General features: G+C 35.0%; 2 protein-coding genes across 5 annotated transcripts; one reads left to right on the top strand and one right to left on the bottom strand.

Moving 5' to 3' along the window:
* The first annotated feature begins 330 nt into the window (after nucleotides 1–330).
* Nucleotides 331–3,958, top strand: LOC108197337 (proteasome subunit beta type-4). 2 transcript variants are annotated; one of them, XM_017364919.2, is made up of 7 exons: nucleotides 331–455; nucleotides 725–765; nucleotides 963–1,039; nucleotides 1,798–1,927; nucleotides 2,084–2,243; nucleotides 2,372–2,557; nucleotides 3,658–3,958. In XM_017364919.2, exons 2-7 carry the CDS (start codon nucleotides 725–727, stop codon nucleotides 3,769–3,771), a joined length of 708 nt encoding a protein of 235 aa, XP_017220408.1. In that variant the 5' UTR covers nucleotides 331–455; the 3' UTR covers nucleotides 3,772–3,958. The 2 variants fall into 2 exon arrangements, with proteins under 2 accessions (XP_017220408.1, XP_017220409.1); XM_017364920.2 differs by lacking the exon at nucleotides 331–455 and adding an exon at nucleotides 458–580.
* A 127-nt stretch (nucleotides 3,959–4,085) lies between these two features.
* LOC108199983 (MAP3K epsilon protein kinase 1) lies at nucleotides 4,086–23,937 on the bottom strand. Of its 3 annotated transcripts, XR_001802580.2 has the most exons (25): nucleotides 23,732–23,937; nucleotides 22,924–23,058; nucleotides 22,357–22,377; nucleotides 21,863–21,936; nucleotides 21,630–21,720; nucleotides 21,478–21,561; nucleotides 20,844–20,945; nucleotides 19,068–19,199; nucleotides 18,215–18,286; nucleotides 16,691–16,794; nucleotides 16,144–16,234; nucleotides 14,176–14,220; nucleotides 13,395–13,574; nucleotides 13,217–13,300; nucleotides 12,793–12,884; nucleotides 12,625–12,708; nucleotides 11,099–11,537; nucleotides 10,855–10,995; nucleotides 8,946–9,352; nucleotides 8,383–8,494; nucleotides 7,045–7,217; nucleotides 6,735–6,864; nucleotides 6,045–6,117; nucleotides 5,812–5,917; nucleotides 4,086–4,585 (listed from the first exon to the last, which is right to left on the bottom strand). XR_001802580.2 is itself a non-coding variant. In XM_017368019.2 (21 exons), the coding sequence occupies exons 1-21, from the start codon at nucleotides 23,924–23,926 to the stop codon at nucleotides 7,041–7,043; spliced, it is 2,862 nt and encodes a 953-aa protein (XP_017223508.1). In that variant the 5' UTR covers nucleotides 23,927–23,937. The 3 variants fall into 3 exon arrangements, 1 of the variants encoding a protein (XP_017223508.1); XR_001802581.2 differs by lacking the exon at nucleotides 6,045–6,117; XM_017368019.2 differs by lacking the exons at nucleotides 4,086–4,585; nucleotides 5,812–5,917; nucleotides 6,045–6,117; nucleotides 6,735–6,864 and having other exon boundaries at nucleotides 7,041–7,217.
* Nucleotides 23,938–24,428: the final 491 nt, after the last annotated feature.

Genomic DNA, 24,428 nt, shown 5'->3' with positions numbered 1-24,428 from the left:
ATCCTATTTCTTTAGCAGAACTTTTTTTATACTATCATAAAGATTAAGGACTCATTTTTACTGAATAAATACTTCGTATAATCATATAATCAGGTATCACATATTTTTTCTAAAATAAATCACTTTTTCTAAAAAAATGTATATATATCTGTACTTTTTTCTAAAAATAACTAATTTATTTTTGCAAGAAATTTTAAGCAGATACTAAATACATTATACTAAAATATATTATATAAATAGATCGAATATATTAAAAAAATCTCAAAGTCAGTCCTTTTTAGTTTTTAGATTTAAATCGGACTGGTTTGATTAAAGTTTAACGGACCTGAAAAAATTATATAAACCCAAAAGAGATGTCATAAGAGTAAAAAGCCCAAATCAAGGTTTCCCCTTCTACAAGTTGGACTCTCTCTCTCTCGTTCTCGTTCTCGATCTCTCTCTCTCTGTAAAACAAGGTTAATTGTTGAATCTCTCTCATTGTAGTGTTGTTAATGTATATATCTGTATCTGTTTAGCAGTTGTTTTGTTACAGATGATCATGTAATTACACTTACACACGATTTGTGTTAACTATTTAGCGGTAACCTGTTCTTTTAATCTTAAATTTCAATTCTCTATAGTATTTTTAGGGTTAGCAGCTTGCTGAATTGAACTTGAAGATTTTAATTATTTGAAAATCGAGTCATTTTTGTATTTGTTGAGCCTAATTTTGTTTTCTCTGCAGATGACTATAATGAGCCCCGAAGCATCGTCTCAGAGAACTCTGTATGTGTCATCTTATCGTTGCAAACATACATTTATATGACTTTTTATGGGAATGATGATGATTATAGCTATATACTTTTTGGATTATTTGAATTACAAGTGTTGGATCTCGGAGTCGCTTTTAAGTAGATACATTCACCTGTGTTTACATTTTTAGGAGTTTTTTTTTTTTTTTTTGGTTTAACGGGGTTTTACAGGTATCCGTATGTGACTGGTACTTCTGTGGTCGCCATCAAATACAAGGATGGGATCCTCATGGCTGCTGATATGGGAGGTCAGTTTCACTACCCCCGGCTACTTTAACTACCATGATTGATTCTTACGACAATATATTTCATGCACACCTACTACTGAGTATTGTGTCAAAGGGTTTTTTATTTGATTGGAATTATGGCCCGTCCATGTTTTTTGGCTTCGATAGGTTGGTGCTTTGACATAACAATGCATGCCCATATCAGTTTGACTCAACTAAGATCAAATTTATTGAACAAACTTTTGTGTTTTATACTCGGAGATTCATTCTTTGAAGTGTGGGTATGATTGCTACATTATATCCTTATATCTTATGTTACATAGGTTTTTCAATGATGTGTCTAAAAGACATAATATGAGTGGGTTCGGAAGATAGAAGAATTTAAGTTGAGCTTCTTGATTTATATATGCAACTTCTACTAGTGACATCCTCTCGGAATGGTAGGAATCATATCTGAGGTTTTACATATGCTGTTTATCTTCTAGAAAAAATTTATCATATCTGAGGTTTTACATATGCTGTTTTATCTTCAAGAAAAATGTTATCATATCTGAGGTTTTACATATGCTGTTTATCTTCAAGATGAATATATAGAATTAATTTGGTTGATTAATCTGTATTTGCTGAATTGTTTTTAGAGAATATTACCATGTACTTTTTGTTTGATTCAAAGTAGTCGTTGCATGGGTTCACTCTCTACAGTTATAATTTTTTTATAGGTATATAGTACTTCTAATTATATACTTCTGTTTCACGTTATTCATTCTGTTAATTATCAGGCTCCTATGGCTCTACATTGCGTTACAAGAGTGTAGAGCGAATGAAGGCAGTTGGAAAGCACTCGGTTCTAGGTGCTAGTGGGGAAATTAGTGATTTCCAGGAAATTTTACGCTATCTTGATGAGCTTATGTAAGTGTTAATTCTTAAATCAGAAATTGCTTACCATCTACAACTCCTTTGTTTATTTCTGTTTTAGTCTTGAAATTGTACTATTGCCATATATAATGCTTGCGTGTATCTTCTGCAAGTCCTGACAAACATTAAATTGGTTCATTACCCATGCAGCTTGCATGATAACATGTGGGATGATGGTAATTCTTTGGGACCTAAGGAGGTGCACAACTATTTAACTCGTCTTATGTATAATCGTCGCAATAAGTTTAACCCATTATGGAACTCCCTTGTTCTCGGTGGAGTGAAAAATGGGCAAAAGTATCTGGGATCGGTAAATTGCTTTACCATTGTGTGATTCTTGTTAAGTGCATATATCTATATTGTTGTAGGCTTAGATTGAGGCAGTCCTCATGTCACGGGAGGTACTTGAGTCATGAGATGGGGTTGTTGTCAATGCAGGTCAGTATGATTGGTGTACATTTTGAGGATAATCACGTGGCAACCGGATTTGGTAATCATCTGGCACGGCCAATTCTGCGTGATGAATGGAAAGAAGACTTAACTTTCGAAGAGGGTGTCAAGCTACTGGAGAAGTGCATGCGTGTTCTTCTGTATCGTGATAGGTCTGCTGTTAACAAGCTTCAGGTTTGTTTCTATCGCACCAGATAACTTTTACAACTGTGGTTCTGTGATGCAATCTGATATGCATACAGTTAGACTCATCACTGTTTCTGCATCACAAATTAATTGTGTCCGGGGGGATTAGTTATGCGAATCCATGTATGGCAAATGTTGATTTTGTTACTCCTATATGATTATTGTTTACTTCTAGTGCTAAAGCGGTTAAATAAGCGGAACAATAATGTATTTTTAGGTATAAATATTATTATATTTAAAATTAAGAATTAAACATTATATAGTAATGAGAATTTAAACCTGTAATATTTTTAATAAAATATAATATTATTAGCTTTTTAATATAATTAGTCATTATATAATAAATTTAATATTTGGAAATTGAAAAATCAGCAGGTCAACATCACTTGGCCGCTTATTCTGCTTAATGGTCGCTTAATTTTCAAAAACGCTTAATCCGCAGTACAAAATTGAAGCGTTTTAAGCACTAATCCCGCTTAGGTGGCTTCTTAATGCACTATTTAGGACACTGATAAAATGTTGACAGATAATGTTAAGAAATAGGGTTATGTGTTAGATGTGTTAAGAAGTGCGCAATTGGTCTATATTAGAATTTTTTGTGCATGTCACATCTACTGTATGACAAGAAAATGCACCCAAGCTGAATGCTTTTCTTGTTAACTTTTGTTTTTAAATTTCCAATTCAATGTTATAGAAAATAGCCTTTCTAACGATAGATTCAAATGCATCAGGTAGACGCTTATCTTTTGTAGAAATATTATTAATTTATTATTCTGTGTATCATGCAATAATATGAACAAAATAGTAGCCAAGTTTAATGGCAGAAAATATGAGATTTTTCTTTGTGAGATAGTGTTATAGATCTATCGGAAGTGATAATTATCCTTTTATAGTCTGTTGTGATGATAGTTTAGAACTGAGGCTGATGGGTTATTGACAGTGTCATACCAGTAAGAAAGATTAAATACATTCTGTTTATCCCTCCCACTTTCATCATTTCTTCATACCAACACTGATGATATATGTTATCATGATTCTTTTATTTTTAAATATTGTATGCAAACTTAAGAAATTACTTGAAAGTGCAGATAGCAAAACTCACTGAAGAGGGTATGACAATATCCCAGCCTTACTCTTTGAAGACTTTCTGGGGATACGGGGCTTTTCAGAATCCCACAGTTGGAGCTGAAGGGTCGTGGTAACCAGCTAGTATACTAGCATTCTATGTTTGTGAAACACTGTAATTTTTTTGTGGTTTAGGTACCTGCCAGCTACCATTAACAATATGTGTGTTTGAATTTGAATATCTTCCGAGCTTTCTATTATGCATTTTCTGTGGATTCACAACACCTGTTTATTTTTCTTTGAAGTGAACATGGTTTACTTGGATATTAGTTCTGCAATTTAATTGAGATCAAACGTCTTATACGAAAATGTGCAACATGACTCAGTCAGTAACACTGACATGTTTTGGCATACCGGCACTATGACACTGCTAAATGATAAAGATGATCGAGGTCAAAAATCTACCATGATTTGAAATATGCTCAGCAGTCTGCTGTAAAACTTGCTCAAATCTCTTTCTGGAAGTACTAACTTTATAGATGAACTTTATAGCTCAAAGTAGCTCGCTCTAAATATATAGTACTAACTTTGCAAGGAAAAACATGCAATGGACTATGGATTTAAAAGGAGAAATAGTTGCACATTTTTATTGCAAGGCCAAAAGATTTCTTATAGCAGTTTGGAGAATCTTGCAAAGTGAAGAAGAAAAGGCAACATGATGAGTTTAAAAAGATGTTCTTGTCCTCGATGATTCTATGATATCGATGGTGCCCAGGAGATTCTCTACCCAGCTCCCTCCGGCTTCACCCAGCAACTGCTCTTGTTCCATAATCAAAGTCATCACCGCTGCCATGGATGCTGCATTGCTTGCTACGAGTACAGGACACCTTCCCAGACCTTAATCACTGGTGTTGTGTTTGGTTGAGCTTCCCTGCATCTTCATCACATATGCTGTTCCAACAAAATGCTACGATGTTAATAAGCAAGTAACTTGAAGAAGATTTACCAAGAGTGATTTGAAAAAGAAAAAAAAAACTCACCAAGATCACAGTTAATCAAAATAAAACACAAAAGTTTATCATAAACATGGTGAATTTCTACTTCGGATGTCCAGCAGAGTTTGTATTAAACCATTTAAAGTTTTTTAAGGCTACAATAATAGCATATAACATGTTACAGGTAAGCAGGGGATATGATTAGTTAAAACGAAGCAGGCAAGAACTAAACTGTGTTAACAAACAATGAAAACACGTAGCGAATAAAAGACATATAATGCTCATAATTCTTAATTGGGCAATCCATTTGTCGTGAGTAGTAATCCCAAACATCAATGGAAAGAATCACCAGAAATCAAAAGTGAGTTACAAGAGTAGTTAAATATCGGGTGAGCTGCAAAAGTAATAGATATCAGAAATGAAAAGCATAAGACACTTAAATTGAAGAGACCGAGAGGGGGATGCATACATGACGACATGACGTAGTGAATCACAGCTGAAGAGTCACAAAAGTTGAGAATCCTGAGCTTCCCAAATGACATAAACATACTTAATTAAAGTAAATGGAGTGGATCCTATAGTGGTATGATTACGAGGAAAGTCAATTTGAATATAAGTCTGGTAACTTATGTGGTTGTCGGCTAATGAGGAATTTGTAGATATTAGATAGGTTACATAACTTTCACAAAGGGATCCAGGACAGGAAAACGGTATCAGAAGCTGTACTTTTCCACAATCGACAGATCATGTATGCTTTGAACCTTAAAGTAGCCTAAACACGCACAGTCAACCCAACTGACTCAAGGCCATGGTAATGTCTCTCATTATATTATGCAGATTTTATTGTACATCCAGTAATCTTGTCTGAACTAACAACATGAAGGGTGGTAGTTTTGTTTTACTAAATCTGCTTCTCGACTTGCACTGCTATACAAGAAACCTATTAATTCTGTATCTCTATAAGGTAGTTTCCTCAGTAGGTTATGTATTCAATTGATTCAGCTTCACTTCCCTTGAAAACATAAGTCTCACTGTTCAACTCTCTAAGATCTTGATAGCTTTAAGCATTATAATCCAGATGACTTAACACAGTTCTGTCGACTTAAGTGGATGCATCCCACCCCATATCAAACAATATTGATCAGTTTGAATGACTAAGAAAATGTGAGGTAGAAGGTATACCTTATCCTTGAACTTCTTATCTATTCATCCACGTTACAAAGCCGAGTATTTCCTCTGACTCATCACTCTTCACTCTAAAAGAAATCATATCCTCAGTCTTCAAATCCTGAGTTCCGCAGTTAAGTTGGTCACCATTAGTACTAGAACAAATAAAGGTTTGCACCATCTAGATAGGCACCAAATTCTTAACAATGACATCCTGATCACAACAATTTTCAATCTATCTATTTAACCTTTTTAAAAGACTGATGCACAAAAATCCTGTACAGCGGGAGAAAGGCTGTCAAGTATAGGCCGCTACTCATCCTGAAAGTTTTAGTAAGAAATATGTCCATAAATATGCACTATGTGGACCCATTTTACAGAAGAAACCACAACTACTTGTCTAAAAACAGTAAATTTGAAGCAAGACAGACAGCCATGAACTCCTGGTCCAAATAAAATTTTGAAATCTGACCGACCCATCATAGCAGCAGATTATTTTACAGTGTGCGTGTTTGCACACATGAGATATGCGTGATAGGTAAAAACGAAAATGAAAAAACAATAATGGTGCAAAGGTGAACTCTACATAAGAGGTAAGTTTTCAATTTAAAATACTCATTTACCATAACGCTCTTCAGAATGCGTTACAGTTTTTTCTTTAAAAAAAAAAAAAAAGAAATATACACTGATAACGATATTGCACAGGTGAGGTATGCATTAACATTTCAAATTAAATGAAAAAACATTTACAAAACATAACATATCTTTAAGATGCTTCCCACATGTGCTATACAGGGCCAACATATATTGCCAATCTAGACACTAGCAGAATAAATTGATTTTATGCTATTATAGGCTAACACCCCATTTATATAGTAAATAACTAAATTAGCAGTAGCTCACTACAAGAAAAGAGCATAACAAATTTTAATGAGGACCTGTGCAATCTGCCAGAGAGCTGACGAGGGATTGAAACCACAGTATATAGGTGAACCTGTAAGGCTCAATCACAGTGCATTGAACACTGCATATCTCAGATGCCACACAAACTCCAGACATATCCATCACCTACACAGCAGAAAAAAAATAAAAGGACTGCACCCCTTACTACGTAACGCACATTCAATGCTGCGATAAATAATAATATACGAGATAAACAGTTTCAAATCAAAAAATGCAATGGAGAGATATGGCCTTGATTGATGATAAATTACTGCTATATACAAGAGATTGTATTAAGGTGTTTACAAAATCGTGTTGACATGGAGTGCCTTGAGCAACGATGTGGCCATCTGCTTCACCAAAACATGTCCACCGGAAGTCTGTGCATCTTGACGCTCCTCAATAAGATTCTGAAGCTTTTCAGGCAAGTTATTGTCCAAAATCAATTGCTTTGGATGTGGATGGTGCTCGTATACAGCCTGAATTAGGAATAAAAATTATCAGTAAACATAATCCTAATAGTCACACAAGATTGAGGTTCTTTTCTAATGCTGAAGTTAGTCCACTCTAGATTAGACAATGTTCTTACCTGACCTTATTTTATAAGAATGTCATTTTAGACATAGAGATCTGGAACCAATATGTACTTAATGGAATAGTCAAAAGCACATTGACTGACTACAATTTTAAATACATTGTGAGCTTAGTATATATGTGATGTATCTGTAGCTGTTAAGTAACCGGTCCATCAAACCTTAAGGTGTCAGAACATCTCCAATCAGCTCCTGAATCATTCTTTAATATAATATATGACTCCTAGCAAGTACATCGAATATTGTGACAACTCCAATACTACTCTTTATACTTGCTCTCTATTTATATTTTATTACTCCCTCCGTCCTGGCCAATTATTCTTTAAGTTTGGTTTGGGCATGGAGGTTAGGAACTATGTATAGAATAGTGGAAAGAGAAAGAAAAGTGAGTGAAGTGGTGGGACCCATTGATTTTTAATGTATAAAAGGGAGATATTGGAGTAAAAGTAGCGTGGAAAGGGAGGAAAAGTGGAGAAGTGGTGGGACCCATTGACTATATATGGTAAGTTTTATAATATAAAGAATTGGATGGGGCACCCCAAAAAGGTGATGCAGGATCTTTATACTCAGCGCTTTGAACTTTATACAGAACAGCTCAGAAACTTAATAAATATAGATGGCAATGTTGCTTCAGCTAACCATTCAAGTAGACTCCCTTAGTTAATTATTTACGGACGACAAATACACTAGAGTAACAAATTAAGTAACAGAAATATAGCCACCATAAATACTCTCAATGTCACTAGAAATGAAACAATTGGAAGCACTAATAGTTCTTTAATCTTCCTAGTTAGTTCTGTGGTCAACTCAATTGGATTAAAACTCAAAATTTAGGGATGAAATATAAAACAGAAAAAGACAGCCAGTTTTGAGAAGCAAGTATATGATCACCAAGTTCATTACCATAATCTAAAAATGAAAAAGAGAACGAGAGATCACAATACCAAATACCAAACACTGAAAATATATTTGCGAGGCTGCTAAATAACTAGTGCCCCACTACAGATTAAACCAACAATACTTATAAATAATAATAATATTAAGTTCCAACCTTTATTAGTTTGAGCAAGTTTAAACGTTCCATAGCATCACAATGATCGAGCCTTGAAATGAGTAACGGCATTAAGCCAGGTACAACCAACTTGGTTATTCGGGACGATTTCCTGGAATGGAGAAAATAGTGAACTTAAATATTTGAGCTACAAATTGGGTCATAAAAACCACGAAGATATACAAATACACATGAAAGACAAATACATTTAAGCATTGGATCCTGGACCTATAATAAAAAAATCCACTGGAGCGTAACTTCTTATTATTAATGAATGCAGGGAAGTTCACCGATCTAATACAGCATCAATTAAGATTTCCACAAATACCACCGATTCCTAACCATTTATGCACATAAAGCTTAAACAATAAAAACGGGCTAAAGATTAAACTAACAAATTTGAGACCAACTTCAGATTATCGGAACCACCGTCCTTGCTAAAAAGTGTTACATATAGTAATATATTAGGATTGTTCTCCATCATATTCATAGATTCTAGGTCAGCATGGCAAGGAATGAAACCGAGTCATAGTTTTAAGTGGCACAGATTGAATAGGACATACGTAACAATCTTCAACAAAGGCTCCAGTATCTGTACAAAATGCTGTGCTGGACAGGACTGAAAAAAATTGACCAACTTCTGAACAGCATCCTTTCTCAACATAGCTTGCTCTACTTTTTTCTTGTCATTATCATGTGCCAGACAAAGAGCAATAGAATCTAATGCCGTAACTGACCAAATGTCATCTTCAAGTAGGCTCAGGTAAACATCCAATCCTCCATGAGCCCTCAACTGTTCCCTTGAGGTAGGTGATGCATGAGCCATATCAAAAAGCAGAGGCAATGCATATTCTTTTAAAGGGGAGCCTGACATGATATAATGCACCAGATGTGGAATTATTCCATTTTCTGCTGCTTGTTCCTGTCTCCTCTTATTTATTTTGCAAAGATTAATTAGCGCATTGAGGACCTTCAGAAAATAAATAAAGTGAGAAAGATAGCGGTAATGCTTTACTTTTAAAACTGGACAATTAATGTAATCAATGCCATAGCACAAAATGATCTTCAAATTTTATCCACATGCACTGGGACGAATACAAATTTCAATAATATCAAATTTCTTAGCATCTTGATATGTACATTAGTTACCGATAATCTGTATTTAACACAATCCAGCACAAATTCAAGAGAATGAGCATCAAGTTATATCTTGGTATAAACACACTGTAAAAACATAGACCACGTCATACTAGACATTTATATTCTTATTTAGGAAGGTTTCTACAGCCTACTGTTCTCAATCCATTAAGTCAAATATTATTTTCTGCTGTACTACATGAATATCAGGCAGTTATACTTGAAGTTGACATTGGCAAGCACTTGCAAGAAAGGATCCTTTTCTTCCATTTCTAGGCACGTTAAAACTTCACATACTGTGGTACCATGTGAAAAGGTAACCAAGTGTACCAGACTAAATTTGCAAAGAAAAAACTGTCAGTTTATGCCATTATCTTTTGGGAACACCCCTTGCGATAAAAATTTGAAAATAAATAAAAATATCCTATATTAAGACCTAATTAATGTCGTTTGGTCAATAGAACTATAACTCCTTAATTTGTGTCTTGGATGAAATAGATATTGACTTAAAACATAAGTTAAACTTGCAGACGTATATCCTTGAGGAAAAATAATTTTATTTCTTTAGAAAATAACTAATCTGATTCTAGGATAAATACAAATTGTAGTTTAGATAATTTATTCCAAAAAATGCATCTATTCAAAAATCACCTATAAGAGATCAGAATGCATAAAAATTAGGGACCTCATTACTCGAAAATCCTTTCTAGTTAAATTAATTTATCATGTTTAGCTGATTATAGGTTCCTGATGATCAGTACTCAACTCCTATTTGTAGGTCACCCGTCCCCTACTGCTAAACATGTTCAAGCTCTCACTAGAAAAAATCACTTAAAAAATATGTTTATAGTCAATTTGAGATCCTAGTCAAGCATTGGATGCTAAGATAAATTCTAATACAATGTTTGAGTCGGGCACTGTAACTGTTCAGAAATCACCTATGAGAGATGACATATAATTGAGGGACCTCATCACTCAGAAGTCCTTACTAGTCAAGTTAATACAATATGTTAGCCGATTAAAGGTTCCTGATGATCAGTACTTAATCCCATTTGTAGGTCACACGTCCCCTACCCCCAAACATGCTCAAGCTCTCACTAGAAACAAAATTACCAAAAAAAATTATCTATAGTCGTTTTGAGATCCTAGGTAAGCATTACATGTTAAGATCAATTCTAACCCAATGTCCAAGTCAGATACTGAAACTGATGCTCTAAGGCCATGTATTAATGGTTGGTTTAGTATAGCATAAAAAAATAGTGAGGTTTGCTGCTATATGAAATAGCAGGCTGATAAACAGTTCTGCAATGGAACAAACATGTTTGAAACACTGACCTCGTAGTGGATGTGGCTGACAAGAGGACCTTCATCTTCTTTGAGATCAAGGTTTGGGATCAAATGTCTGATTGCTTCTGCCCTCTGAAGATTATCTAAACAGTGTGGGTCGGTTGACAGATGATTTATGCATTTCAGCAGCTGTTGAATATTATAAGCAAAAGTGACAAAAGAATTAGTGTGGTCAAGAGAGAGATTTAGCTAAAGAAAGTTAGACAGAGCTAGCCATAAAGGTATTAGGTACCTTCAAAAGAACAACGGGTTCTAACTTATTAAACATCTGGAAAACACGGCTGAGAATGCTTTGACTACACATGTAGGACTTTACAGTTGTGTCAGATTCAGAAAACAGCAGAAACAAGCCAGCCCCCATTTCAATACATTTCCTGGAAAGATCTGCATGCCCAGGTGAATCCATATGGGAAAATAATCCAGGTGACGTAGGACTCCAAGAATTTCTAGGGTCAGCAGACATTGGTTGGAGAACTACAGCATCAGAAGGTAACCCACCTCCATTAGAAATGGAAGCCAGTTGAGTTGCTTCATTCAAACTACACAGGGCGTTGATAAGCCTAGGTAACAATCCTTTCTTTGCAGCTATGTGACAACAATCATCCCTAGGAGTCCGCGACTGAAGCTTAAATACTTGCCACAGTCCGTCAATTGCAAGATGAATCACTTCCCTGCATGTCATTGATTCTTGAATTATATACCAATACTATGTTACCCGGACTCTTCATTTTGTCCCGAGTACCCGTGTCGGACACTCGACACTCGGACATGGGTACGGACACTCCGACACTTATTTTAAGCCAAAAACACGTAAAATTTTCAAATTATTGCCGAGTCCGACACTCGGACACGTATCCATGTTGGACACTTTTAGCCGAGTCCGGGTAACTTAGTACCAATATAATTACAGGTAAAAGCATGTATAAGGAGTTTGACTTGCTAAAGAACTTTGATAATGCATTATCATGCAAAAAATCTGTAAAAGATGACTTGACAAAGAGACTGAAAACAATGGTGCACAATACACTATATATATATACAACATAGAAACTTTTGCTAATCCAGCCACATAATAGAAATTGATATATAGTGAAGCCCTCAAACTAAGCGCTCTATTTACTTTTGAACTATTATATCAGTTTTTTACCTAAAGATTATTTTAACAAATCTAATTTATTAATTGCTGAAATATACTAGAATTGTACGGAACTTGAATATTTCCCTTTCTCATTTGAAACTCCAATTGCTAGAAGGATTTTCCTCGCGCTGGCCAAGTAAAATTCAAGTTAAGGCAACTCTTATAAGACCAGACTCCTGAAAGCAGTTGGCTGCTATCACTACTAATTTATTTTCCTTGCGCTGGCCAAGTAAATTTCAAGTTAAAGTAACTCTTATAAGACCAAACTCCTAGAAGCAGCTGGCTGCTATCACTACTAAATTTATTCAGCCATCAAAATTTACTTATCCTGGGTCACTGGATTCTATGCCACTGATAATATGATGCTATTCGATCCCTCCGACATTGGTAGTAAATTTCATATTTCCTTCTCTGGATTCTTCAATATTTTTTAGAAGTTGTGCTGAGAGTGCTCTGTGTTTAATTCAGGAAAATCTAGCAATTAACAGTCTTTATCTTCATTTTCAAGTACAACATATAAATTGGCATAGAAAGTGGCAATTTTCACATTCTGTCCTACAAGAATTACATGAAATATTGAACTAAAAACAAACATTTGGCATGTCACGTGAAGCACAAACCTGTGCTTAGAGTAGTCAGCCTCAAGAAAGCCCACAAGAACCGAAATACCACCGCAAGCAATAAACATATGCAAAGTCAAGGAGCTGTATAAAGAAGCAGTCAATTTGAATTCTTACTACGTAGGTATGATGATTATGCTCAGGAATCAAGAGCAAGTATTTATATACCTCGAGTGACAAAGTTGATTCAAGAAATAAGCTGCTTCTCTACGAACTTCGTAAGGGCGATCAGGTACAGCAAAGCTCATGATTGATGGAATCTGCAATAATCATCCAATTAAGAATAGTACAAACTTGGAAGGGTGTCTAGTTAAAATCTATATACTACTGAAACATAGTTTGCTACTCTTCCTTGTTCAAATAATTTTTATCCAGAAAAACTGTCACACTAATTGACTACGGAGTCTATTCTGTGCGCACCATTTTGTAGAGTTGACTACAATTAAGAATTCCCTATATTGTGCAATTCTAGAATGTTAATTCATTATGCAATACACTCAAAATAACCCAACTTACAACACTGGGTTTCCATGTCACTCATCATAGACTCATAGTGTCAAGCATGAGACCAGAAATATTACCCACAACTTACCAGGCCTGCTAGACAAGCGTTTTCCTGGATGTCAGTATTGTCCCTGATAATCACATTTAAAACTTGAAGTACTGAGCATACGACCTGTTTGCAAAAAATTATTATTAAAGCTGGAAAATTACAATAATAACTAGGTTTTGACTTGTGATTACTGCAAAAGCCTCAAAGAATAACATACACGGTTTTCGGAAATCTCGAATAACTCCACTAGTGAAAGGAAACTGTGCTGGGTAAGGAAAACAAACTTTTGCTCAGGACGTTCGTGAAAGAAAGCTGCTAATTTCTGGCAAGCATAAACAATCACGTCTTCTGGTTCATCTGGCCTCAGAGTCGCAACTAATTTGCTATATTCAACAGCCTAGATATACAGAGAAACTAGCATTTAGTGCCAAAAAAAAAAAAAACCCTTTTCTAGTTGTCAAACACTTGAGCCATCTTTGTAGGGATGAGGCTCGTTTCAAGTTTGAAAAGGCCATATAAGATTTCAATAATAGAACAAGTTCGATATGATATGAGTCATTTGTTCTTAGTTAAATTCGTAAAATTGCTATTCATAAGCAGAAAAATTATATCATCTATTCTTTTCTATACAGGCATAATATTTTCTAATCTTGTATATATTTATCAGTTGAAATTATATTTATAATATAGTGCAGCCTCGTGTCAAAATGTTGCAGGTAAAAACAGTGCAAGCAGGCCCAAATAGCTGATAGATCCTCTTATAATACAAGTTTCCATCCCCCCAATGTGCATGTGAATAATCTTATCACAAACTTGGAATTATTCAGTTCTTTTGGAAAAGAATTCGATCACATTTAGATCCGGTCTAAAAATACTGTTTATGCCAGTTTAAGCTGAGCTTTGGTCGAGCTTGATGTTGGTTCCATTATCAAGTCAACCAGGTTCAACTGAAATTTCTATGAATTACACATAGGGCCACGCAGAGAAATGAAGGGTACCTGCTGATGAAAGAGATCATCGGTAGGCAATCCATCATCAACACCCTGATAAACAGAAAAAAAGTAAAAAAAAATTGAACAAAATATTAATCAGTTGTCCCTTGTCAGTAAAAGAAGCAAAATAGCAAGGTCATGTCTCTTATTCAACCCTCAACACAATGCTTCTACCATTAAATTGAAAATGTGTTATTGCTATGCTGTAGAGCAAGAGTCAAGTTATATGAAAACACACTCTCACATTCTAGATGCTATAAATAAAGCAGGCAGCAATGGGTTTGTATTACTTGAAGGTATTTTGCGAATAAGCGATAATTAGTCATGAAAGAGCCCAATGCACAAAAAATGCATGTTGGGTCCGATCGTAATTTCCGGTATGAATTCTACGCCCGACCTTCAATTTGTGATTGGTTGTAAAACACCGATTCTCTCGTTGAGACTTAATTCTATCTTCATAGATTTCTCGAGATATTTTCTTACGAAGTTTTGTTGTAGCATCTATAACTATAAGAATGGAAAAAAGCTTTATCTAGGATTTGGTGGAACAAAAAAAGGCCCCGCTAGGTATTTACCAGCCCAGGCCACGGGAATAAAAAAAAGGACTCTTTTAAACAAAATTAAAGTAAAGGGGCCTTCTTTCCAGCCCTTATAAAAAAATAAAACGGATTCTTGAACCCCCTTCACGCTCATGTCACGTCGAGGTACTGCAGAAGAAAAAACTGCAAAATCCAATCCAATTTATCGTAATCGATTAGTTAACATGTTGGTTCTCCTGAAGTTGTCGGAATTATTCGTAATAAGATATTGGCTATAATTGGAAAGGTCTTATCAATAAAATTTCCATTTATCCGCGATCTAGGCATAGGTAGCAATCCATTCTATAATTATTCTCATTACCTCTAGTGGTAAACCGATACCACAAAGAAAAGAATTGTACAGTACGAAATAACAGTAAATACCATGGAATAAGGTTTGGTCCTATTCATGGAGATTCCGTAAATATTCCGCTTGTGTTGGATTGGCACTTTATAGCTGAAAAAAGTTTAGATAAAGGAATAAAGAAGGAATAAGTAGATAAAATCATCAGTTCGAGCCTGATTATCCCTAAACCCAATGGGAGTTTTTCTATTTTGATTTGCTCCCCCGCCGTGATTGAACGAGAATCAAGAAGAGGCTCGTGGTATAGACGTTGGGGCAGGCGGACGCTAAGATGGAATAGACCCGCCAATATGCCCAATGTACCTGCATCGAATGCCTTATTATCAAAGTCCGGTTCACCAGGTTCTACCACTAAGGGACCAAATCGGATTATGCCAAGCAAGCCTTAGGGGAGTGGGCATTATTGGCGGAGAGGAGGCAATAAATTGGGGTTTATCAGGACCAATGCTACGAGCTTCCGGAATACAATGGGATCTTCGGAAGGTTGATCATTACGAGTCTTACGATGAATTTGATTGGGGAGTTCAATGGCAAAAGGAAGGGGATTCGTTAGCTCGTTATTTAGTACGAATCAGGGAAGGAGAAGGATCTTCTTCGGTGGATCCCTCTTGTTCCTGTTTAGTCCCCTTCGTTTCGGAAGCGCTGAAGCAGTATGGAGCCGAGGAGCAAGGCAGTAGATAAGATAGAAGAAGGGGCCAGGCTCCCGGTGGAGCAGAGGATATGGTTAGGATAACAAACTTGAAACGCGGAGCCCGAGCGGCCGGCGAGCGAGTGGTAGTTGCAGGCATCTGTGTAAGATGGAATCCAGTGGTGTCAGTACTCTATATTCCAATATACTAAGCATGCACATCCCCAGCTTGTGATACAATTTCATACACAATATAGATATTAATGGGTGAGATCATGGGACTCTTGATTGAAAATCAGAATCTTAACGTAAACTGGTAAAATTACTGAAATTTATCATAATACTACAAGTAAACTTGAATTTTATAATAGACAGAAAAGCAATTTTAGGTTTAGAGCAATCACATTAGCATTCATGGCAGGGAGAATGTCAACAGAGCCCTGATGGTGTCCATTCGATGTCTCAGCATCCATTGGACAATCTTCATTAATATTTCTGCAATACATAAGCTTCCTCAGAAAGTAAATCAACCTTGTATACTAAAATAATCAGTGATCAGACATGACTGCCATTATAAAAATGCAAACCAGCCACAATCTACAAACCTTGATAAACGTTTAGCCTTCCAACAGAATATTCGTCAATTTTCACATATGCCATCATTAAGACTTAAGATCTACTAATTTAAGCAAGAAAGAGTACTATGTGTTAATTGACTTTCGAACAATCAAACCAAATCCCCGGACACAAAGTCACAAACAAACAGGAAAAAAACAAAAAGTTGTTCAATATTACAAGCTAACTCCTAAAATATTTAGAGAATACGGCAAGTCGGCAATACGCAAAAGATAGTGAAACTGCATAAAACAAACTTCAGTTTTTTTATAGCCTTTATGGGGAGAAGGGATTGACGGAAAGAAAGAAGCTGAAAGATGAATACAAGTTGCCTACCTCGATGGTCTACTGTGACAAAGGGAAGAGTCTACACCAGGCCTTGACCTTAGTATCCAAGGGTGGGAAAGCAAAGTCTTGGCATCCACCCTCTGCCTGTGATCCTGAAAGATACGTACTGAAGTGAATACAAGTAATAATACGTACTGAACTGAATACAAGTAATAAGGAATTTGTAGATATTAGACAGGGTACATAACTTTCACAACTGAATCCAAAACAGGATGCAACAGTATCGTAAGCTGTATTTTTTTCACAATCGTGATATCTAAAGAGACAGATCATGTTTTAAACATTTAATGTAGCCTAAGCTGGCACAGTCAACAACAAACTCAAAGATATAGTAATGTATCTCATTACATTATGCATATTTGATTGTACATTCAGAAACCATTCTGAACTAACAAGATGAAGGGTTGTAATTCTGTATTAAAAAATCTTCTTCTCGACATATATTACTATACAAAATACATACTATTATACAGACTCCACTATAGCTATTCTAGGCAGAGGAATAATCTTGATCCTAAAATCAGCCATTACATAATTCCTGATCATATTATCATAAATTCTATATATAAATATACACAAATCAATCAGGAGTCAATACAGAGATACTTACAATTATTGCAAATATTCTTACATTTACTTAAAATAATTCTACAGTAATTCTTATGTAGCATGCCGACAGGACGGACTCAGATAAGACCTCACACATGACTTGTATAGTTTATAATTAACCAATGGACAAAACATTTGCAGTAAGATGGTAGTTTCAGGAGTAGCATAAACTCAGCATACAACTACGCTATAAACAATACAATTGTACTTGGTCGAAGGTATCTGAAGATATCCAAGCACTAAAGGATCCTCAAATTGAGTAAGTTAAATACTATATCCAGCAGTGACGGAGAGGAGTGGGAGACCAGTGTGAGCATATATATACATGTAAATAAATACAAATTTATATGGGTTCACAGAGATAAATGAATTGTGATGGAAGAGCAGTATCTCTGGAAGGTAGTTTTCTCTGTAGATCAGTTCAATTGTTTCGGCTGTACTTTCCTTTCGCACATCGTTATATCTGGTCAAATAAGACAACGGTACCTGTGATTACTGCTTAGAACACACAATAAACTAGGTCTCGCTATCTAATGTTCTGCGATCTTGATAGCTTTTACCCTGATGATTTAACACACTTCTTTGGACTTAAGAGGAGGCATCTTACTCCATATCAAACAATATTGATCAGCATGAATTATTAACTTGTGAGGTGAAGGAAAAACCTTCTCTATAAACCACTTATCTATCGTCTACGTTATAAAGTCGAGTATTATCTCTGACCGGCCTCGCTTAACTCTAAAAGTAACAATATCCCAGTCCTTAAAGGCCGAGTTTTGCAGTAAAGTAACTAAGTAAGTCATCACTAATACTATTACAAATAAAGGTTTGCACCATTTAAATAGCCAACACATTTTAACAATGACATCCTGATCACAACAATTTTCGATCTATCTGCTTAACCTCTTTAAAACACTGATGCACAAAATCTGTAACAGCAGGAGAAAGGCTGTCTGGTATAGGTGGCTGCTTAACCTGAAAGTATTAGAAAACATAAAGATCAGTATATTGCCGTCCACAGACCCAACATATGAATTGACAAATTATGTCATATATGTTCCATTATTTAATCACTTCTTAATTGTTTCTTATAACCTTATTTCTATTGAACAACTCATAATTGAATTAGAGAATTAAATTCGTATCATGCTCTATGTGGGTCCATTTGACAAAAAGAAACAACAAATTACTTAAACAAAAAACACATTAAATTTGCAGCTAGACAGACGGCCATGAACTCCAGGTCCAAATTAACATGAAATATGGCCCATCACAGCAGCAGATGATTAAAAACTGTAGTCCGTACATGTTACACGCGTGAGATACGTGTATAGGTAAAAACATATCAAAATAATCATGGTGCAAATGTGAAGTCTGTGTGATAGGTGAGTGGAAATTTTTCAATATAGACTGTATAGTGCTTCTCCAAAATGCGTTACAGTTTTTTCTCTTAAATAAAATAAAAAGAAAAGAAGCATATACCAAAAAGTTGACCGATGTTGCACAGGCTATGTATGCGTTACACATTATAATTAATTAAAAAAATATATAAATACAAAATCGTATCACATCTTTACGAAATTTCCCTCATGTCCTATAAGGGACCAATGTATCAATGCATCCTGCCAATCTAGCAGCTAGCAGAATAATTTTTTTTTTTTCTATTATAGGCCAACACCCCCAAAATCTCATGGTAAATAATAAATTAGCAGTAGCATACTACAAGAAAAGATCATAACATTTTTAAAAAGAAAACCTGTGCAATCTGCCAAAGAGCTGGCCACGGATCGTAGCCACTGTATGGAGGTGAACCTGTGAGCAGCTCAATCACAGTACATCCAACACTCCATATATCAGATGCCACACAAACTCCAGGCGTATTGACCACCTACACATCAAACCTAATTAAAAGGACTGCAATACACTTGACACAAAAAAGCTTAAATTTACATTCAGTGCTGCGATACATTATATAAGTAGTTAAACACTTTCACGTGAAAAATATGCAATGCAGGGTATGGCTACATTTTAATGAATTTTAGTAATCATGTATTTTTTTTGTCTATGACATCGTCACTTGACACGCATCAATTAGTTGCCAACCTTTTTTTTCTGTCCCATTATCCAATATCTCCCCAGTCCCCGCCAGTTAATTAAAAATATTGTTTGTTTTCTATCCTGTCTATTCTACACGGTAATATCAGCCAATGTCTAACAAAAGGCATTTGTATCATTTGGCTATTGAACCATGAGCGGTTTACCAAAAAAACAAAAACTGTAACCAGCTTTACTATGACATATTGACATGTGAAGAAGAAGAAAGGTCGAGACTAGCGTATTGACATGATAATAAGTAGTTTGTTCAACCTCATTACTAATTCTTAAGTCCACATGTTTACACCATGTGGTTTGTCCAAAAATCTTTATTACCAGATATTAATATATTGTTATGTTTAAACAAATTCAAGATTATCTATAGAAACATTACCATATGATCGCCTGACCATATATAACATATATGTATGTACAGAGAAATAAATCCTCCATAAATATGCTCTTAATTCCCATATTAATTAGATTTTTTACACTGAATAACTATATGACAATCCAATAATTAACTTTATATGGGAACGAACACACATGCATATATTCTTAGCTAATCATATAGCTAAGAACGTAAGAATAAGTCATTTGGAAATATTACCATCTTGACTCGACACCCATACAAAATTATTCTCAAGGAAAAAGGAACATTCTACGATGCTATATTATCATTTAAAATATTTGGTACGCAAATGCTTAAAATCTAAATCACTAAACATAACTGAAATGTTAATAGCAAACACCATTAAGCTTTAGCTTATACACATGTTAGTGAATAATCAGATTATTTGTGAAAGACACAACTTTTAATGATAGAAAATCAGATATATTATATAGAATCCAACAATTAATATATGTAATCAAATAATTATATATTATCATTTAAGTAATTCGTTGGGCATTGCGAAACTCATGGCATGGCTTCGCTGCGGTTTTGAGTGCACTTGGTCTGTATGCCGACTATATGAAACGCCGTGTATATCATGTACTGCATGCATTTCTTATAACCATAATTATCCACCTCATTTTCAGTGCATATATTGCAGGTGTAGGCATATACGGGTATGTTTTCCTAAGTATTGGTTCATTTTCCTTTACTTATATCATGTCAATGTAAGAGGAATGAAGATGAGAATACAGCAAAGTAGTACATACACCAAAAAATAAAAAAGAACAATTTTACAATGTTGGAGCTCAAAGTAATATTAAAAAGGACAGTTGAACATGCAACAAAGAGCGAGGAAATGTAAATCTGTTATAATATATTAGAGATAATGTTCCAACTCTACTGAAACACGTCGGTGATAAAAATTTGCTAAGCAATAAAGTTAAAAGATACAATGTCAAAGATTCTACTGTCGTGTTAGCAATGACTAATAATGAAGCTATAACCAACTCCGGCACCTTCATCCCTATCATAATATAATACCTCAGGGGCCATCCAATATGCTGTCCCGGTATATGAAGGTTCATTAATATTTGCCTCAGTTAACTTTGTAGCAACACCAAAATCTGCAAGTTTCACACGACCCTGAAAATGATATATATATTTGTGAGTGACCACAAAACAAGGATCAATTAAGAGATACTTGCATTACAAAATGAAACACTCTTTTAAGCCTACTACAAGATGAAACCAAAATGAAAAAGAAGGTAACATAAAAAAAAACCACGCGAGAAGTAATATATTATTTATGCCATGTACTGTTAGGTCTCCGTAGGTATGTATAAAGTTATCACCCTGTTGAGTTGGCCTGGAGATGAGAATGTGCTCAAGTGATAAATTTACTTCTAGAACCATACCCTATCAGATACTTCCCCAACAGCAGGGGTGTGATTGAAGAACATAGAGTAGGATATACTAAAGAAGAGGAAGGTCCTAACGTGTTTATATGTGATTAATATCATTATATTTATCTATGAAATTACATGAAACAGATAAGACTATCAGAGTCTTTGCTCGCTCAAGAGCAATCATATGAGTAAAGGAAAAAAGGAAAACTTACAATGAGAGGTACAGGTTCAAATTGACCACTGAAATTTCAATATTAAAATACAAGTACCTCTTTAGTTGTCAATATATTTGCACCCTTAATATCGCGATGGATCACGCCTTGTTCATGCAGATAAACTAGACCCTCCAAAACCTGGTCACAAGTTTCAGGCGTCAAAACTATACCTTGAATTGATATAGTAACTAAGAGGCGTGACAAACCTGAGCTATGTACACAGCAACAAGAGATTCTGATAATGGGCCGAAATTATTTGACTTGATGATGTTTGCAAGAGAACCATTTTCCACGTACCTTTGCAAAATAATCAAAATCAAGGAAAAATTTCATCGCAAAATGAAACTACATATCTAAAAGCCTAGTTATGGCCTTATGGGGACTATAGTACTTCAACATTACAAAAGATGTAGAAGATAGATGGTTGTAGCATTCTTACTCGAGAATTATGTGAAGATGACTCTCCGTCTTGGACGATCCAAGATATTGGACGATATTTTTGTGGTCCAGGTTCTGTAAAAGATGAAAGAAAGGAAAAAGATCAGTGTATGAAAAAAAAAATGCAAGTATATTATCATATAGGTGCACATACACCTGTTACTGCTGTTCTTATGTTGATAGGTTTAATGCAAACCTCAGATACCATAAATATATATGTGGTTTCAACACACAGCAGTGTATAATTGTGTTCCAGGCAAATCTAAACTAATGCCATGGAAAAGGAGTCAGCCTAGGCCAATGAAACGTATGTTTCATGGAATGAATAATCTTAAAGTGGCATGATTCATCTGAATGACGAATGTAGAAATTCTAGTCATTACAAACATGGAACATGAGAAGTAACCAGATTCCAATATATAAATACTAGAAGTTATCTTTGCAAGTGCAGATTATAATTACAAGAGCAGATATGTGAGAAGAGAAGATAATTACCTTGAGCAAGTCAATCTCGTTCTGTAGCATTCACAAATTCCACCAGTCACCAGTGGCATAATGACCAGTAAGGAAAAATCAGGTAGTCAGCTTATTTTTATGGTAAGAATATAAACTATAGAAGTATGTTGAAACAACAAAACATGGCTCTCAGAAAATTAATGACAATGCACTTTCATAAAACATATCCTTACATGTTCATGGATAAGAGACATCAGTTAATAAAAGGTAAGAAGTACAAATTTTAAATCAAAGCCACAATAATTTAGGTACATGATATAACAGATATACAAATAAATGACAGAGAAGCTGTTAGAGAGAAAATCTATAGAATTTTCAAGGCCTTGTTGCATAATAGACAATAACAAATATTAAAAGAGTACTGGATTTGTTCCTAAGCAGGAAGAAGAGAAAATATGGTTGGAAATTAAGAAATCCTGTATAAAAGATCACAAGAAACAGTGATGCTCTTGGTAGTGATTACCTGTATCTATTGCAAAATACAATATGTATAACTATAAGTAACGGAGGGAACATACATTTAAAGATGTAGGAGTAAAATCATACCATTATATTCTTAAGTTCCTCATCCTTAATATTCTCCAAAGAAACCTGCTTAACTGCAACAAACTGTCCATTCTCCAAATTCAACGCTTTGTAAACTCTACCATGAGCTCCTCTCCCAATCTCATCACCAAGCATCTAACAAAAAGTGCACATTTATTGATCAAAACCGTATCCAGTGACATTTGAAAATTTTAATTCCGATATAACAAAACCAAACTTCAATAGAAAGTAACACACAAACATATATAATGATAAAGGACTGCTACAAACAAGCTTGAAGTTTTAAAACACAAAGAATGTACTCCAGCAGCTCAGAAACAGATCTTTCGAGTTTAAGAAATTAAAATATTTTTCTAAAATAACACTTTCAATAGCATATACAGTCAATAATTGGGTTTTACTCTTCAAAAAACGTAGGAATTATAAGAGAAATATTTATCTTAAGATATTATATTATTTCAAAGAAAAATACACCGTTGAGTGAGAGAGGGAGGGAGGGAGGGGGAGAGAGAGAGAGAAGGGGGGGGGGGGGAGAGAGGGAGGGAGGGAGGGAGGGAGGGAGAGAACCTCACAATGAAATTCATACTGAAACACATACATTCTCCCGAAATCAAAACATATACAACTCAAAATTCTCTCAATATAACAACAAATTCAAACAATTCGCGAGCGTGATTTTCAAGATAACAGTTAATGTAGCACCAAAATCTCACACTAAATCAAAACACAAAAAATCCAATTCCTCAAAAATCATATAATCACATTCACACACATCAAAATCAAGCCAAAACAAATGAAAAACACTCACATATTTATCACCGATAACAACTTTGGGTTTCTGAGAAGCCTGAGACGCCAACACACGAGACATTTTCACGCAAATGTAGCAAGCAAAAGTCTCCGGTGATCGGAAAATTAGAGAGCCCGGCGAATTTGAGAGAGAGACGAGAGAGAGAGAGAGAGAGAGAGCGAGCGAGGAGTGTGTGTGAGTGGGGTCAAGCATAGAATGAAAAATGAGGAGTTAAAGTTGACAGACGTGGACTGTTTGTAAAAGTAACGTCTTTGTACTTTTTAGCGCCAGCTTGCATTTCTTGCGTGGGTTGCTGCTTTTCATTGTTACCTTTTTTACCCTTTTTTGGTTTCTTTTGGATTTTGCTAAAAGAGGTTCAGAGGTAGGCCTGTAAATGGATTGGATATCCGATCCGACCCGATCCGATCCGTGGTTAAATAAATGGATATGGATCCTTATTAAAAAAATCCGATCTGCTAATAATCTGATCCGATAATAATCCGGTCCGATAAAGAATGGATATGGATATGGTCAAATCCGATCTGTTAACGATCCGATCCGATTCATGTTTAACTATATTATATATTTTATATTATATTATATTATATTATATTATATTATATAATATAATATATTATTATTAATATATTACATACAAAATAAAAATTTCTAAAGATACAAGACAAAACCCAAAATCATATTTTCTTATAATCGA

Source organism: Daucus carota, chromosome 8, assembly GCF_001625215.2.
Source record: "Daucus carota subsp. sativus chromosome 8, DH1 v3.0, whole genome shotgun sequence".
In the NCBI taxonomy this organism is placed as follows: domain Eukaryota; kingdom Viridiplantae; phylum Streptophyta; class Magnoliopsida; order Apiales; family Apiaceae; genus Daucus; species Daucus carota.
Note: the sequence above shows the minus strand (reverse complement) of the source record. Positions and strands in the feature narration are given on the sequence as shown.